At 44.5% G+C, this 18,293-nt stretch overlaps 1 protein-coding gene across 8 annotated transcripts in view; it reads right to left on the bottom strand.

Annotated features, from left to right (window-relative positions):
- The window catches only part of LOC119651012 (sex determination protein fruitless), an 852,573-nt gene that overhangs the window by 339,863 nt on the left and 494,417 nt on the right, over window positions 1-18,293 (bottom strand). Inside the window, exon 1 of one of the 8 annotated variants that reach the window (XM_038054305.1) lies at window positions 1,111-2,695. The exons of the other annotated variants lie outside the window; for them this stretch is intronic. Within the exon in view, the coding sequence (XP_037910233.1) occupies window positions 1,111-1,118 (8 nt within the window). The 5' untranslated portion in view covers window positions 1,119-2,695. Of the gene's footprint in view, window positions 1-1,110; window positions 2,696-18,293 lie in introns of those variants that run through there. 8 annotated transcript variants of the gene reach the window in all.

Genomic DNA, 18,293 nt, shown 5'->3' with positions numbered 1-18,293 from the left:
AAAGCTGCTGAAATTTTCTATCTAGGCGACGCTATCGAAGGATCAAGATGACTGCAGGAAGTTTATCCTGGAGGTCAAGGGCCGATTTGGCCCATTGCACCATTGAAGAAGAAGTGAACTAGATCCCAGAAAACGGTCTTGAAAGAGATGAAAGTGAATGTCAAAAATTGAATAGAAATCCCTGCAATAACGCAGGACGGATCCAAATAGAAGAGGTTTATGCTCCGACAGTGAGGAACAGTTCAATAGAATTTTTTAATGGGACGCGAACGCAAACGCCATCAAGGAAAGAAGACGCAAATCCGGTGAAACCCAGTTTCATTACGTAGTCGACAAAGGGATCACAGAGCATTTGACAGATAGGTGCTGTCAATTCGACTTACTCCACCTAGGGTTCAATGGCCGCCATGCAAAAAAAAAGCACCATAGAAGAGGCGTTTACCACCTGCCTTTTGTGGTTTCACTGACGGGGGTATATGTATTTCCCGTCGGTCTTTTTTAAAAATATATGCAAATTCATTGTTTCACGGGTTGTGCCAACAGCAGCTGGTTGTGGTAGCCTAGAAATTCAATGGATCATTTACCATGGAACCTAGATTTACCACCTACGAGGTATGAATCATTGATTTGAACACTTTGGAGTCGGATATTTTTGGAAGATAGAAGTTTTTTCAAATAATTGATTGATTGAAGCTAGAGAAACGTTATAAAAGGAGTACTAAGTTAACAATAAATGGTATCTCTAAGACGCCGGTATTTTTTTGGTGAAAAACTAGATTCCGTACTCGCCACTGATAGTCATTAAACGAAAATGGACTTTTCCTGCTATTTTGAAAGCTTCAAAATTTCCGAATTTTCAAATTGCACCAAATTTAAGGTAGTTGCATTGCTTCATCGAAAAGCTCTACGCATTTTGGATAACTTGATTCAGAGAGAGGCACCAGAGGGGAAATGTTTTCTTGATAGGGTTTTACTTTAGATAGTGGTATCCTGGAAGCCTCAATTGGGCTTCCAAGGAGACATTGTTGAATTAACTTCTTTTAAAGGTATGGTCTTGTAAAACAAAGCAAAATAACTGAATTTGTCAAAAAAATAAAGAAAATCACCAACCTCTTCATCAAAACTCCATATAATCCAAAAGTAAACCAAAAAATTGACGGTTCGCCACAACTAAATCCACAGATGGTTTAGAAAGACATCGGTCACCACTTACAATCCACCACTTTAATTTATGACTAAAAAAACACTTATCTCCGTTGTTTTATCAGTTTCGGATTCTTTCCTTCAAAGTTACTTAAAAGTTCCTCAATAACGGTCCGGCATTCAAAAGATAGTCCGCAAACTGGTCCTGTTCCAAAGGGTTTCGCGTTTTATGTCTCCGCTAGACAGATTACTCGATAGACTATTGTAACCGATTTTATCACAGCGTTAATAGTAAGAATTATATCAACAATAACAGTTTGAAAATTGAACGGAATTCTAGAATAACAACGTCTGGAACAAACTTTTCTCCCGACCGTGAATGATAGCACATCATTAAAAAAAAAAACTTTTCTTTTTTATTCTAATATTATGGCGGAGCAGCCCAAAACTTGTGCGAAAAAAATTAGACAAACCTTTTGCCTCGCGCGGGGATTTGATAGAACGCAACACTTAAAATTGCTGTGTAAAAAATTTATGTAAACATCTACACTCACACTGGACTTTTTTTGGGCAACAGATGAAAAAAAAAATAAAAAAAAACAAGAAAATTTAGATACGACGATTGTGACGACAATTGACGAAGTCGAGCCTTTTTACACACAGTTCGAGAGTTCTCTCTCGCGGTATTCGATGGTTTTCTTCCTTTTTCCGCGACAGGAAAATAACACGAAAAGTACAAGACTATGCCAAACAAGTCAAACGAAATAACCGAAATAACGAATCAAGGGCAAATTGGACACGTCGCCATATCACATAACTTTGAATCACACATGTGTAGGCCCGCCCTCGACAGTTTGGCAATTTTTTGACGATTTCAGTAGCTGTAGCTTTTGAGATGCTGAAAAGATTTTTTTTTTGTCGTTGGCTGAATGTGGCGCACAATGTTTTATGTACACACGCAGATATTGTTCTTGGAGTGCGCGCTCAAAGTTTGTCAAATTTGGGGTCCAGATCGCTGAGCAGCTGATCTCATCGGGCGGTTGCAGGCATAGGGTACCAGTCCAGGGCGACTAGGACCTTCCTTCGCGGGGGGTAATCCTCGAGTTTTGGCTAGTCCTGGAGCTAGTCAGTTCCGGTGCAACGAATGTCTCACCGAGGACCACATCATTTGGGGCCAAGAAAGGTTCAAAGGGTATACCAAGTTTATGCCCTTCGAAAGGGATCACTGGTTATCTGTCCAAGTACGGATGGAAGCGGTTCGTTTTAATTTAGGGGTTGAATTTTGAAAACGACAGCGAAGGTCTATTTAGGACACGAACACATCTCACTGCAATTTTCCCGGCGTGCGAGCAAAAGTCTTGGCCCAATCATGTGCAAAAAGAACAAACTCGGATAAACAATCACCCAAAAGTATGACACTAGATCTAACAAACAGTCAACTTACTACTAATATTATCCGCGTGCATACACTATTAGTATAGTTAGATTCTAAGCTCTAAATGTAATAAACGCGAGGCATATATGCGATATGATGCGGATGGTGGGTATATTAGCCTGAGCTGCCTGTTGCCGATGATGGTGGAGCTGAGTTGCTAGTCGCTGCGCTGCGCGCCAACATACATTTTTTCGCGATTCGCGAATCTGCGAATCGAATTGCGTGAATGTAACGCAACTACGACCATACCTACAGTTGCAGAAATAACGTTAAAAGCTCTCGGGATCAGCAGTGCGAACTCAGAGTCGTTGCCGAGAAAGAGCCTTCCATATGTGCGATAGATGGATTTTAGGAAGATAACAAAAAAACAGCAATAGCCATGGTATCGCTAGCAGAAACCAAAAAAAAAAAGAAAAACTGCTACTCAGGCACCAGGCCCAAATCCGCAATCAACTTCGCGTAGAGAGAGAGGCCCCTGCCAAAGAGAGGAATCTATTCGCGATCAGTAGACATGCATGTGTACAATATGTGCAAAAACCATGGGAATCGGCGAATATCTGAACGTGAGCTTTCTAATATGAGTTTAGATACTAGAGAGTATCTCGCTGGAGGCTCCGATGCGATACCTTTTGTGCAGGCAAGCGTGTGATCGAGCCGCATGATCGCGCTCTTCCTGGCAATGATCTTCACCTGATGATGCCATTCCATAAGATACAACCAAAAAGATGCTGTAACCACCACAGGTGTGTAGCAGCTCACATCTAGATACAATCCAGCCTTAATGCAGCGATCGAGCGCGATTTCGATCACTGATCTAGGAGAATGCTGGTTGCTTGGCTTGCTTGGCAGGTAAGAGAGCTGGTACCTATGTACACATGGGTACCTCGGCCACCTTTGTCTGATACATATGCTCCCGAAATATTACACAAAATATATATCTATCTCTATTAGAAAGCTTTGCATTATAAACACATTGCGAAATCGCGAACTACACTATGTGATCGCGTTTCGCGAACAGTAGCGCATAAGCAAATACTGGCAGCACTAGAGCTGAAGCTGGCATACTAGCGTCACTAGTGGATTCGCGCCATTTCCAACTGAGATACTTCAAAAATACACTTTTGAATGGCATGCGCAATGGAATTAGATGAGCTATCAAATTTAGGAGTTCTGGAACATAACAATGCACACAGTACAGATGTGCTGAACACATGTGTGATGGTGGTCCGTTGCTGCCAACATGTGATATGCGAAAAATGTACCCGAAGAAACCGGGGGAATGTAAATTATGGGAATGCTTTTTTTTCTTGAATTTTATCTGATTACATGCAAATTCAGATAGATCTTGTCATCAGAATGATCTTGTATTTCAGAGGAAAAGTGAAATTAAATGTCACAAGAAAATGTCATTGTCCCCTGAGGTTACTATTTTTTTCATCCCTTGTGATGACTGTATTTATCTAAGGTAGGAAGCCACTTATCCTACAGTTGGGAAGGCGTATCCTTGGACCTAGATTACTTTCTACAAAATTATGGTTAATTTTCGGTTATATTTAACATAATTCGATCTTAAATAGATTTAATTGGTCACAATGAAACCGTGACGTGGTATACCCTAAGTAGACTTCAGCTATAATAGCGAAAGCGAAACCAAACCCTTTATGGCATTCCCGTCTGTTTTATCAGAACGTCAGGGGTTTAAGAACCAAGCTGGGGGCCTTCAATTTATCCGCGCTGGCTCAGCAACATCATGCCATCTGTATCTCCGAAACCTGGCTAGACGATGCCATATTATACTGCGAGCTCCCCGAAGGGTACTCCACTTTCCGTTGTGACAGGGACCGGGATGCTTCTCGTAAGTCCACTGGCGGTGGAGTCCTAATTGCTATAAAAGATTCACTCCCCGCTGAACTCGTCTTCTCCTCTGGCTTTCCTTTTGATTGTGTTGCTCTTCGTATCTCCCCGCCCAACTTCCTCCCGTTCATTGTTTCTTGTGTATATGTCCCCTGTGCTAGCCCTTCTCACCTGTATGAAGAATTGTTTGACAGTTCTTACCGTCAGATTCCCTTCCCTCCCTTTCTTCCTTTGTGGAGATTTCAACCTCCCCATGCTCAACTGGCCTAATCATCCTAGTCTTCCAATTCCTTCCAACAACCTCTCCCATTCTTCCCTCCCACTTTCTTCCTGTATACTTGCTCTGCCCTAAATTTCAATACCACCAAAAACTCCTTGGGCCGCACTCTCGATCTCTTCCTTTCCAACCTCCCCGAGCGCCACCTCTCTTTATTTCCTGGCACATCCCCGTATGTAAAAACCGACGCTCACCATCCCGCGGTTGAATTTGAAGCGGAGCTCCCTCGTTCAAAACCCAAAACCAAGCGTAAACCCACTAAGTTCAACTTCCACAAAGCCAATTTTGACGGTCTGAACTCAGCTTTAGCGTCTTTCAACTGGGTACATATATTAAGTAATTCATCGTGTGATCAAGCTCTTAACACCTTCTACAATATCCTCTCTGATCTCCTCTCCTGTTATGTCCCTTCTTCCCCTCCCTGCCTACGTTCTTACCCAATTTGGTTCACAACGGAACATCATATTAATATTCGCTTGAAACATACACTGCGGAAGAAGTTTCAGGCTTCTAAAAATGACGCCGACCTTGCTCACTTTAAGGCTATACGATCTACTGTGAAGTCAATGGTCAGAAAAGCGCGTTAAAGGTACCTATCGAGCGTCGAAGCCGCCCTTGCCCGCGGTAACTTAAAACCCTTTTGGTCTCACGCTCGCAACTCTCGTAATCCAACTCAATCTGTCCCTTCTTCTATCAGCTTTGCTGACTCCACTGCCAACTCCCCACAACAATCCTACGACCTTCTCTGCACCTACTTCTCTTCAGTGTTTTCTCCCTCGAGCACTTCACCCTCTACACCTTTCATAACCACAGACTGCTCCGAATCACTAGCCATTCCTCTCCTTACGCCTTCTTTGGTTGAGTTCCTCATTGGTAACCTTGTCCCCAATGTCGGACCTGACCCCGATGGGCTTCCTAATCTCTTCCTCCTTAACTGTAGAAAACACATTTCCCTCCCCCTGTGAATAATCTACAACAAAAGTCTAGACGAATGCTACTTTCCCCGTCTCTGGAAAGAGGCCCTTATCATTCCTATCTTCAAGAGCGGAGACCCTTCCCTTGCTGTGAACTACTGCCCCATTTCTCTTCTCTCCTCTTCCTCCAAAATCCTAGAAAGATACGTCAACGACTGGTTGACCGCGCACTTCGGTCACCTCATTGTCAAAGAGCAGCATGGTTTCGTGAAACATAGATCAACGGCTTCAAATCTTCTGGTCTTTACCAACTTTGTTGCTAAACGCTTGAATTCACAACAGGAGGTACATGCTGTTTATACTGATTTCTCCAAAGCCTTTGACACAGTTGACCATAACATTCTCCTCTCTAAACTTTCTTCGCTAGACTTCCCTCCCTCAGTCATCTCCTGGCTTTCCTCCTATCTCTCATATCGTTCTTGCAAAGTTTCTTTTCATGGTCACTCATCTCGTTCCTTCTCTCCTTCCTCTGGTGTTCCCCAAGGCTCTACACTTGGCCCCCTACTCTTCCTGTTTTTTATCAATGACCTCGCCTCCGTCCTCACCTGTCCGTATTTGCTTTACGCAGACGACCTTAAATTGTTTGCCTCTGTTTCGTCTCCATTGGACTGTGCTCTCTTACAATCCAACCTTGATAATTTAGCCCGTTGGGGTTCGGTCAACAAGCTAACACTGAATGTCAACAAATGCCACTGGATGCGCTATTCCCTGAAACCCTCCGCATCATCCTTTTTCTATTCTCTCAGTGGTCAACCCCTTTCACTACTGACCTCCTTCAAAGACCTGGGTGTAATATTCGACGATAAACTTCGTTTCAATTCCCACTTCGTTGACATCATCAATAGAGCCTCCAAAATGTCTGGTTTTATCCTACGTTCCTCGTCCGGCTTTACCTCAATCCAGCCCTCCTTAACACTCTTCAATTCCCTTGTCAAAAACATCCTTGAATATTGCTGTGTAGTCTGGTCCCCCTACCGCATCCGTGACGGCCGCACTCTTGAAGCTGTACAACGCAAATTCACTCTTTTACAAAAAGAACCTTCCACGGGTTGATTATCCGTCACGACTCCGCACCCTCAATCTCCCCTCCCTACAGCAACGCCGTATCTTCCTTGATATGTGTACTCTTTTCAAACTCTGCAATGGTCTGATGGACTGCTCCGCCAACTCGGATATTACTCTCCGTATCGCCTCGTCTCATAACACACGTAATGCGGACATTTTTGATGTACCCTTCGCCGAGCTCGAGATTTACTTTCACTCTCCGATCCCGAGGTTTTGCCGGTCCTACAATGCCCTACAGCTTGATTCCTTTGACTCTATGTCTCTCTCTAGCTTTAAGCGCAAAATATGCCATTTACTTGCCCCTTCCTCTGAGGACAATATGTAATAAGAAATTTGCTTTCTGTGTATTGTCCTCATTAAATAAATAAATAAATAAATAATTACTTCCAGCCATTTACCTTGAGATTTACCGAGAGGTAAACTCAATCAGGAGACGCTTGTCAATTTTGTGTGGAGTTGCCAAATGTCCTATTAGGTGCGTCCCTTCGTGGGGATAAGGGGATGCTCGGTGGATGCGTTATGGGCATGTACTTATGCGCATCAGAAGAGGGACATGCTTATGCGCGGGCCAGGTACTTGGGGACCAAACGCCCACTCGTGGATAAAAATTCGCTATAGGAAGGACACCCAGAAAACAAACCAAATATAGAGGACCAGAAAGATAGTTCAGTTACCGGCGGTAGTGGGCAAGCGGGCTCCCGGCCGTCGATATCTAATGACCGCAGTGCCTCAGTAGTGCGAAACTTGGCCACTTTGACATCTGATGCTACAAGAGATCATAGTGGAGTAGCTCAAAGCTTTGAAGGTCACCACCGAGGGCAACATTACCCTAGGTAGTCGCGATTCTATTTTGTTGAGGATGGAGACAGTCTTTGATCCGCATCCACTCGATGGCGGACTGGATCTTGGGGAGCAACTTACTTCCTCTCTTGTGGTCCACAGACCACTCTTTTTAAGTTTTTTAAAAAAAGGTCAACTGACTCATGGCTTGTTTGCGATTATATATAAATGGAGCGATTACCGCCAGTCGCCACTTTCCATCACGCTGCTCCCAGGGCAGAGGTGAGGCAGCGTCTGATGAGTTGCCTCTGCCCTGGACGAACTCTTCAGTCAATTTTTTTTTTAAAAAAAAGTCGGGGGCTTGGAAAGGAAATTGGAGGGTTCTAGGATCAACATAATTACTGATACTGTAAAAGACGAGCGTGGAAGGCAGCAAACTACAATAGCGTTTCTGTCATTGGGAAAACGCATAAACGAACTCTGTAAGTTCATTAAGGAGAGCCGGAATATATCAGGGGGCATTAAGTTTTCGCATATTAGGGCAAAGTAGGAGAAAAGCTGCCAAGCATCATGTGGTAAAGTCAGGCGAGAGACACAGGTGACGTCTCCTCAACATAGGTAACGTAGGTAAGAACGCGAGAACCCTTAGTGTCCAAAAAGCGGCCAAAAAGAGAAAAGTCTCTTCGCGGAAGAAAACTCAGCCAACGAAAGTTCCGTGTAGCTCTTCGATTAAGGCCCCAACTTTGACAAAAGGGGAAGGACCTACAGCTCGCAAACCCGAAGAATGGACAAAGGTGGGCATCAGAAGGAGAAAAAGAAGATTATTTCCAAGAAAAGAAACATGTCCTACACCGATATCCCTCGAAAAGCTAAAGCAGAACCGGAATTGACAGGCGGCAGTGTGAGTCGTATCAGGCGTACGCAAAATGGAGATTTAATACTGGAGCTAAACAAATCCAGCGAGAAGACAGCGGATGATTTTCGTGGCCAGGAGGAAAGGGTACTAAGCGAGCAAGCAGACGTGAAGGCTCGAAAGCAACAGATAGTAATCGAGTGTAAACAGCTAGGCGAGGTCAGATCACGATAGGATGTCTGTGCTTCGTTAAGGGTACAATTCAACCTAAGTGGAATAGAAGAAAGTGCGATCAAAAGGACGAAGACGGCTTATGGACACAGACCACTATTATTATCTTGCGGTTAAACTGATTAACGGGGGCAAGGTAAGAATAGGTTGGCATATGTGTTGACTCAGATACCAAATATCTCCCAAGAGATTTTTAGATGACTCGATTTCAAACAACGAAGCATGTTGTGGAAGGGAAAAAGGGAATGAACGACCGGAACGCTGCAGGTGGTGGCAGGTTGATACAAACCAACCTCAACCAATGCGAGGCAGCTCAAGACTTGCTCTCGTAAACCATGGGAGAGTCGAATTTGGACGTGGTGGTAATATATGAACGTTACTGAAATTACCTTAGCGTTACGTAGGTGAAAGACTCATCTGAAAACGCAGCGATATGGCCATGTGCACGGCAAGCCATGCAAGAAACAATGACATTCCCGGAAGCCTCTTTTGTAAGAGCAAAAGTCACTGGTGTCCATATCTACAGTTGTTACGCTCCTCCTAGTGCAACATTAGCGCCATATGAGGAGATGCTAGACGGCTTGGTGACGTTCGAGGGAGCAACAGAAGTGGAACAAACAGGATAGCCAAGTGGTCCACTGGAGCTTTCGAGGAAGAAACATTTCTGGCAGTTTTAGAAGGAGATCACGACCCGAAGGGAACGGCGCTGGAAAAAGTTATGTCAACGGCTAACTGAGGCATCCGACTTTACAATGCCGCGACGGAAGTTCCATTAGAGTAGGAAACCTAACTACTGGTAGAACCAGGGAATCTCGCTGTTGGGATTACCGTGTCTGTGAGCGAGGAAGCTTTACCAAAGAACAAGAGGAGAGCCAGAACATTCACAGTTGGAGAAAGAATACCGCGATCTTCGAAGTAGCCCTAAGAAGGCTATACGGGAAAAAAGTGGAATTGTTACAAGCAGTTGTGCCTTGAGGCAAATACGAACCCGTGGGGCGCCGCTTATTCGTGGACAAAAATCACCCCAGGTAACGTGCCCGCGATTCTTATTCAAAATAACCGCAATCTTTTCCTCACAACAGAAAGTGGACCTCAGCCAATGATTCAACACGAAGTCTTTTCAATCTCCGGGGTGACCGAGAAGGAACTACGGGGGATCTGTGGACGAATTGGGTACAATAAGAACCCAGGATTGGACGGAATTTCGAACAAAGCTCTGATGTTGGCTGATAAAATCAGGCCCGCATGGTTTATAAGTACACTTGAATCGTGCATGGTGGAAGGAGTATTTATTTCCCCCACTTCATATCGCTCTATCTGTCTTTAAGACACTATAGGGAAGATGGTCGGGAGGGTGATATACAACAGGCCGATTGGACGATTGGAGCGGCAGTATGTCTGAGATTCGCTTTTGGAAGAGGGAGGTTAAACAATGTCCTCAACGCAATTATCGGACCCCATAATTTCGTGGAAGAGATGGTGAGGTGCGAAACAAATTGGGGTACGATAAACGCAATAGGAAAAGTGTCAGGATCTAGGACGATGCCGGAAAGCGCGACGGTTGCGTGACCTAATTGGTGTAAACCATAGCCCTCCTCGCGAAGTAATTTTTCACGGTGGTGCCGCAGAGATGTGGGCTAAGGAGTGGTAGTGGTTTTAATGGGTGAGAATCCCACACACTGTTTCAATTCCGTCTTCTTAAGATTTCCATCTCCACCCATAAAAAAAAATTTTAAGTTGTCACAATGAAACCGTAACGTGGTGCACCCTAAATAGTATTCAGCGGTAATACCGAATGCGAAACCAAACCTTCTATGATTTTTCTAATTACTTCCAGATAGTTACTCGTACATTTACCAAGAGCTAAAAACCCAATCAGCTTGTCAACTCTGAGGTTCAACACAATACCAAAGGCTATAAAAGATAAAATACAGGAACGGTCAATAAATGTCAAACATGAACGATTGAACGGCCGGGACTCATAGCCCTGATCTGGAGGAATTATCCATCACTCAATTTGTGGCAGAAAAAGGTAGGCTGTTCGGGTCTATCAAGGTCAACGTGAACTAACCCATACAGAATATGGCGAGAGCTATGAGAGTCTTCTTGAACAGATCACAAGAGGAAGAAGAAGTCGAAACCTGATGCCCCAACAGTGCCACAGGCGATCCAAGTGACATTTACACATATTGCAATCAAATGACGGCTAAACAAAGGAGTACGGTTAAAAACGGGTAGCCTCTAGAGAATCAACAGCCACTTAAAACGGAGGATGCTTACGGTCTATATTACGGCATTCACTATTGCAAAATAGGATGAACTTAAGGAGGCCAGCAGTCAGTTTCTAATGAATAAAGTAATATATTATTATTAACCTTATGCGAGCAGATATTGATATGGAGACTATTTCGAGCCACCATATCGTCGCAGGTTTCTCGGTTGAGTAGCTTCGTAGAATGAGTCTGTGAAAGAAATGATCACTGCTTAGATCCCACGCTCCCCCGGTTTATATTAAATGTCGGAACTGAGGTCAGTACAAATCGAGACCTTTCATTTGATACCCCACATGACCATATTTTGTAAAAAAAAATTTACCCTCCCCAAACTCAGCTTTGAACAATATTACCCACTGCAGCCGTGAGTTCAGTTTCTAGTAAGGTTTTTTTACACAACACCTTAAAAAGGCATGCAAGCATTGCCGTACCGCAGAACTAAAGGTCCATAAGGGAAGAAACAAATGGCTCAAGTGCGAAAGTCGATTAGCATAACGAGAGCCAAGGGGAACGAAAACAATGAAGCAAGTTTATCAACATAAATGCGGAACAGAAAGCAAAAGTGGCGAATCCGGCCTAAAAGATCTAAGCAAAAATCTCAGCAGGATCCAAAGAACCTTGGAAAAGGATCTTAAGTTCGATTTCCAGTTCAAAACTCATTATGAGGGAGTATTGTTGTGGGCGCCCAAAAACAATAAATCTGCAGAGCGAGAAGGATGAAGGCGAGTCTCTCGCGTTGAGAGTTGGGTAGGGCTGGCAATCCTACACGGAAAACTACCTGTTAAGTCACAAAAGGAACCTCGGACTGGATTGACTACACAACGACGAACCCGGCAATGACAACGGGATATCGATTTTCGTATTTTCACATGGAACGTGCGCTCCCTGTACAGAGATGGAGCGCCGGTTTGATACTCTGGAGGACGCTGTTTCGGGCACGGAGGGGCGAATCCTGATAGGCGGTTTAATGTTAGGGCTCCTGAATGGGGCATGTCTCAGTCAGACTCCATAGGAAAACGGGTCATCACTGTAAAATCCTTCAGCGATGTGGCCAAGAGTCACTTATGAATGACGCTTGCAGATGGTATTTGCACTGGCACTGGTGCCGGAAGTGTGGTCTACCGTCGAAGTCACCCTGCCCAAGAAAGTCATTGAGCACCTCTTGGACGGCAAGAGGGAACAGAAGGGATACATCCCCTGTTTTGATTTCTCTCAAATACTTCATGGATTCCAGGTCATGCCTCAGAGGGCGTAAAACTCAAGTTTGTCCCATACAACGAGATTTTCAGGAGACCGGTAGCTCGTATCTGCTTGCCGAAAATCGGTATGGATAACAACAAGTTTGCCCAATCTTTGCGTCTTCAAATCCTCAGGATTTCCATAAATGAGTGCACACATGAAGAGTGCTTGGAGGCACTGGAAAAGGCGGATTAAAATGTGCAGTTCGGAGTTAGGAACGTCAAGTTCAAAGTGTTCTGCTCCAGGAAACCGGGCGACGAGTTGGATCTAAAGATCGACTATTCAACGTACGTAAGTTATTCTCAGCATAAATTGCGCAGTACTCGAAGTGGGCCTCTGGTTTGTCTCCGAGACAAAAGATATTGATTTCGCATTAATGTTGGGTTGGACGAGGACGAACCATCAAAGGGCTCTAAAGCAAATATTACAATTTATTTAACAGTACAAGGGAAATTGATCGCGACAGACCTAGAGCATGTATTCTTGCTAGAGATGAGATTTTGGATGGTGCCTGAGAAGTGCACTTCTGTGTACTCTCCCCGCTGTAAATAACCCAGTTTCTGACTAGATTCTTTAACAAGGATCCGTTTCAGCTTTGAGGTTGCATCAAGAGACTTAGTCTCTTCGCAAAAGCGTCTCCAAGATGATCTTATGCTTTTCTTTGGAGCCTTCTGTGTCTCTTTATAGCGATTTCAGCCAGCGGGTTCAATCACATTTCAGAGCACGATTGAGGAGCATTCTTGTCGTTCTTCTCTGCTTTGCCAAATCTGAGTTGCACCATGGTGTTTACCCTTCTTTGGCGTCTTGAGTGGACAACTTTCTTGGAAAGCTACTCTCATGATAGTTGTGATCATCTGAGTTGCCTTCTCAATTCCAACAATGAAATTGATGCGCCAGGGATCGTGATTCGGTCGCTCAGTTCTGTTTTATACGTCGCTTAATCTGTCTTCTGCGGATTTCGAAATGGAGTGGGTGGAGGTGGATCTATGCCCATTACGAAATCAATGCGTCTGTGATCTGAGAGGGTTATACACTCCAGTCTCAGATCAGAGCCGTAATGTTAGAGATGCCACCGTGATGTCGATGACCTTTCGCTTGAACACGTTGATGAAAGTGGGTTTATTACCCAAATTAAGGATCTACAGATCGATTCCTACCAGATACTCCAGTAGACTGAATCCACCTTGCATTGATGTTGGAACTTTCCCGTGTGTGGGTGGTGACACATTGGATAGCTCTGAAAGTTTCACTGGGAGCAAAGCACCATAGTATCTCTTTATCTCTCTATTGACTTTTTATGATTAGTTTAGCCGATGTCGTGTCGCCATAGGGGTTAGTCGCGCATCCTCCCATACATCGTTGAGGGAGGAGCAGTACTACCTGAGCCACTCGTTCGTGTTTTCGTCGTTGGAGTTACTTCACTATGACAAATCCTCCCTGAAACAAGCACATGTCAACACGTTAAATATTGGTACCCTCACTGAAAAGACGAAGGAACTCGCAAGTGTACTGCTTGTCCCTATCGGTATCAAGGAAGCGCCCGCGCACCACTCCTTTTTTATCTTGTTATGGACATTGTAACACGGAATATCAAACATCTGGTGCCTTAAACCCACGCTTTATGCAAATGATGTTTTCGAGCGTTTCATAGCAGCGCTGATATCGAAAAACTTGTTCAAAAATGGAATGATTGCCTAATGTAACACGATCTCAGATTGAATCTGAATAAAATATTTGACAACCGATCCAAATGAAGTAGGCGATTTCAGACACCTACCTAGAACTGAATGAGTTAAATATCTCCGATCAATTTTTTCACGCATTAGTGCATCTTGGATGAAGTGGCGTTCCACAACATCCAACGTTCCACAACTGGTGTGCTTTATGACCGACGAATCAACAAAAGTCTTAAATCTAAAATTTACCGCAGTGTCATCCTCCCTATGGTTTCGAGTGTTGGCCGAATATGAAAGGCAATGAACAGCGCCTCGCGGTAATGGAAACGAAGATTTTATGTTGTACGAGTGGCGTAACATACCATAATGACATCGGCAAGGAGGATATCAGCGATAGATATGGGGTTGCACTGATTTTGAAAAAAATGTGAGAGAGATGTCTTCGATGGGGCGATTGATACGTTGCAAAGTAATTTGAAAGCATCGCGACTGCATCCAGATCAGGCCTTCGACGGAGCAAAATGGCGCAATCGATTAAGATGAGCCAAAGGCTGTCCGGTCCTAAGCATGATATTAAGGATACGTGGATAGACTGAACATTTTTGACCCCCTACATGAGGATAGAAGATTCCGTAGCCTGCATAAAAACGAAATGTATGAGCGATACCATGACCGTCCGGTTGTGGATAAAATCCGGCTCAATAGATCACGGTGGGCGGATCACTTAATCGTGTAGTGTAGTGTAGTTTAACGTTCAAGTCTGGTTTCGTTTAGGAGAGCTGTCCTCGAGGAATTTGTGAAGGGCGAAACCTTTTTCGTTTACAGTGAGCGAGTTAGTATTAAGTGTGACCACCTTCAGTTTGGTTGTCTAGCAAATCAAAGAATAATTGTAATTGGCTTCGAGTTTGTCTTCAAGGGGACATGAAGGCAGTTGTAATAGAAGTCAGCAATTTTAGCCCGGAGGGTGTAAAATGGCATGTTGAAGAGGGATCTAGCCTTCAATGAAAAACCCCTCAGGATGGAAGAGTATAGAGGCAACGATAAGCTGTGGAATGGGGCCCGAGATGCTTGCACTCCTTCTTTACTGTTCTGCGCGAAGTTCCCTTGGGGCGATCCACTCGTCGACCATCATTGAATAGTGGATTCCGCCTCTTGGGGTAGCCCGCAATAAAATTGTCGCCCCTCCTAATGTGTGACCTATCCACAATCTCTTCAGCCATCTGATGACATCATCAGACCAGCGGACTCCGATGATACGATACAGACAGGTATTGATCAAGGCTTGAAGCTTTTGAATAATAGTTGAGTTCACTTTCAATGTGCAACTCCCAATGAGCTACACAGAAAAAATATTAGCGCTGAACAGTTTGAACTTGACCTTTTTGTTAAGGTAACTGCATTCCAGCTTTTAGACAAAACAGTGAAAGCAGATCTATCGCTGTTCGGTGCTACCGTTGGCGGAAAAATACGGAAGAATCGAAGGCAAACCGTAAAATTACTCCTTTAACTATAACGCAGTCAACGTAGTTGACATCCAACCGTATAACCGTATAACCCGTATAATCTTGAATGGGCTGATAAAGAAGAGGGTTTCAAAAAGGAAGAGGAACACCGAGGAAACCAGCAGGCTTCGAAAAAAACGAAAGAGCGTGTCATCCTTTAAGGAAGGGGCTGAAAAGGGTGCTGAGTAGTAAGTGAAAGTAAGTGACGGTTGTACTACGATTGACCCAGAAAAGGCTGAAAGTAAGAACAAGATAATGAAGATCCGATCATCATTTCAAGCACTGGCGGTATGTCTAACGCAGCCACACTAAAAAAGATGAAAGCTAATCTTAATCGGAAAGATTTGGGGGACATGACAGCCGAATCAAAAAGAAACCAACCCAACAGCGGAATCACATTACTGAGTACTGTCTATAAGATATTCTCCGCTATCTCGTTAGGCCAGGGAAAGCAGTAACATATCAGATTTTCTCACTGCGTCAAGCGACGTAAAAACTGTTGGAACATGGCCACGACATGCACCATCTTTTCACCGACTTTAAGGCCGCTTATGATAGCATAGCCAGGGTAAAACTATACACGTCCATGAGAGAATTCGGTATCCCGACGAAATTGATAAGACTGACTAGGCTGATCCTGACCAATGTGCGAGGCCAGATAAGAGGCAGATCCACTCCAGAGACCATTCAGCATCAGCAATGGCCTGATACAAGGGAATTCCCTACCACGCATCGTTTCCAACTCGGTCCTGGAAAAAGTGATCCGCGATGCAGATGTTAATGCAAGAGGGACCATCTTTTACCCAACTAGTGCCTACGCTGATAATATTGAAATTATGGGAAAAACAACCCGATATGTAGTTGACTAGTTGTTGTCACTTGTGTAGTTGACCTTTATCCAGATCGAGACCGTTGATAATTGTTCCCCTGTACAGTCGAAGATCCCAGGGTTTTTGGCTACCAAGAGAGCTTATTTCAACTTACAAAAACTGTTTCATTCGAAACGTCTCACCGTAGGCTCAAAACTCTTACAGTACAAAACTATGATCTTGCCAGCCCTTATGCATTACTCAGAAACCTGACTTTAGGAAGAAACATTGCGATGTCTCCGCTGCATTTGAGAGAAGAATCCTCCGAAGAATTTTCGGCCCCTTACATGAGGACGAACAATTGCGCAGGACGATCTAGCCCGCAAAGTTTATAAGGGCAATCTCTATGGTAGAAAAGGAAGACATTGCAAACCCTGCCTCAGATAGAGCGACGGCGTAGGTCAGGACGCTAGACAGCTTTTAGGGACTTCGACGCAATACCGGGATGTGTGGAGTTCCTTACTAGGACAGGTTTAGACCGGATACCGGTTATTGCACCGTTGATGATGACCTAGTGATTAAGTTTGACGACTCCCGTCGGTTGTCCGTTGCTTCATGTGTGAGTAATTTGCAAAACCACAGAGTTCTTGCTCTTTCCCCACCTATCCTCTTCAGCAATTCGGACTGAAGTTTTCTTATCCTCCTTTTAGAACCGGGCTTGAGATCGTATATTTCCGATTTGTCACAATTTCGGCAGATGCCAGATTTTACCCAATACTAGCACTAAGTGCCAAGCATTTAGGCTCGGACGATCCTACCTACTTAAAAACTAAAGGCGGTAGTGGCCGGTGGCAGGTCAATGGGAGTATCCGTCGAGAATTCTCCGCAATATCGAGCACGTATGCAGAAAGGTATACTTCTGCATGGTTTGAACCAGACTGTGCGAAAGTCCCAGGACATCAAGGGAAGCCGTCAGGGATTCAGGTGCAATACCTGTAGCTGAAAACGTTATGGGAACTACAACCACTCGAGACGCCAAATTTCTTTGATTTCCCGAGTCAGTGGTTCATAGTTAACCTTCTTCTCCATGTATTTCCATTCAATGTTGCTGTTATGGGGGATACTCGTCTTGTCAACTAACAGTACGTCAGGCTTGTTATGTAGAGTAGGGCGATCAGTCAGAACTTGCATGCTGCAAGCAGAACTATCAAATATTGCTTGCAGCTCATATCGGTAAACCGAGCGTGTTCCCGTGATCAACCCATGCTTGTATGCAAGGTTTTGATGGATAGCCTTATATACAGCATTATGCCTAGTGATGTATTGCACCGGTGCCATAACAGTACAGGCAGAAATGAGGTATTCCAACGTCTCTAACACCGAGTCACACATTCTGTACTGGTGGTTCTCCAGTCGTTCTTTCATGATGAGCTTTTATACGCTCGGGTGGCGTCCACGCCGTCCTGAATGGCACAAATGAACCCCTCCGTCTCAGCAAGGAGCTTCCAGCACATAGTCATCTATTCGACAAATGGCTGCCAAAGGTAATTCACGTGTTTGCCGTGCATTGCCTTCGACTTCCATTCATCGATCCGCTCTTGGTCCAACTTCACCCCACTCAGAGGATTGAAAGATCGATCCTTCAAGTTAAGTGAAGTCAGTCCACATCTGCCTTATAGACAGCCGCATGCAAGACTCGCCTGCTCTTTGCTGTAAAAATAAGCGCGCACCGGGTCGACTTGATGATAATTTTGTGCCGCCACACGTCAACCACGCCCCTACCTCCGAATGTCACGAGGCAGGTTCATCCGCTCCACGGCAGACTTTGGATGATGCATTCGGAATTTGGACATAGTTGTCCGTATCCGCCGCTGGACGTTTTCCAGGTCGGTCTTCGTTCACGGCAATATTCCGAATGCATAAGCCAGTGAAGGGATAGCGAATACATTCAAAGCGCTTATTTTATTCTTCCCTGAGAGATGCGATTTCAGCACCAGCTTTATACGTCGCAGGAATTCGGACAGCAGAGTATCCTTCAGATCACCAACTCGAGCATGGGCTCCTTGCAGAATTTCTAGGTACTTGTAGAAGTCTGTCTCGGTCATAGCTTCGATGTGGAGGTCACCAATGCTATTTCCGGCATGCGGCTCGTGATTACCTTGCCGGATGGCTTGGATTTGGA

Source organism: Hermetia illucens, chromosome 3, assembly GCF_905115235.1.
Source record: "Hermetia illucens chromosome 3, iHerIll2.2.curated.20191125, whole genome shotgun sequence".
Lineage (NCBI taxonomy): Eukaryota > Metazoa > Arthropoda > Insecta > Diptera > Stratiomyidae > Hermetia > Hermetia illucens.
This window is presented reverse-complemented; position numbering and strand designations above follow the sequence as displayed.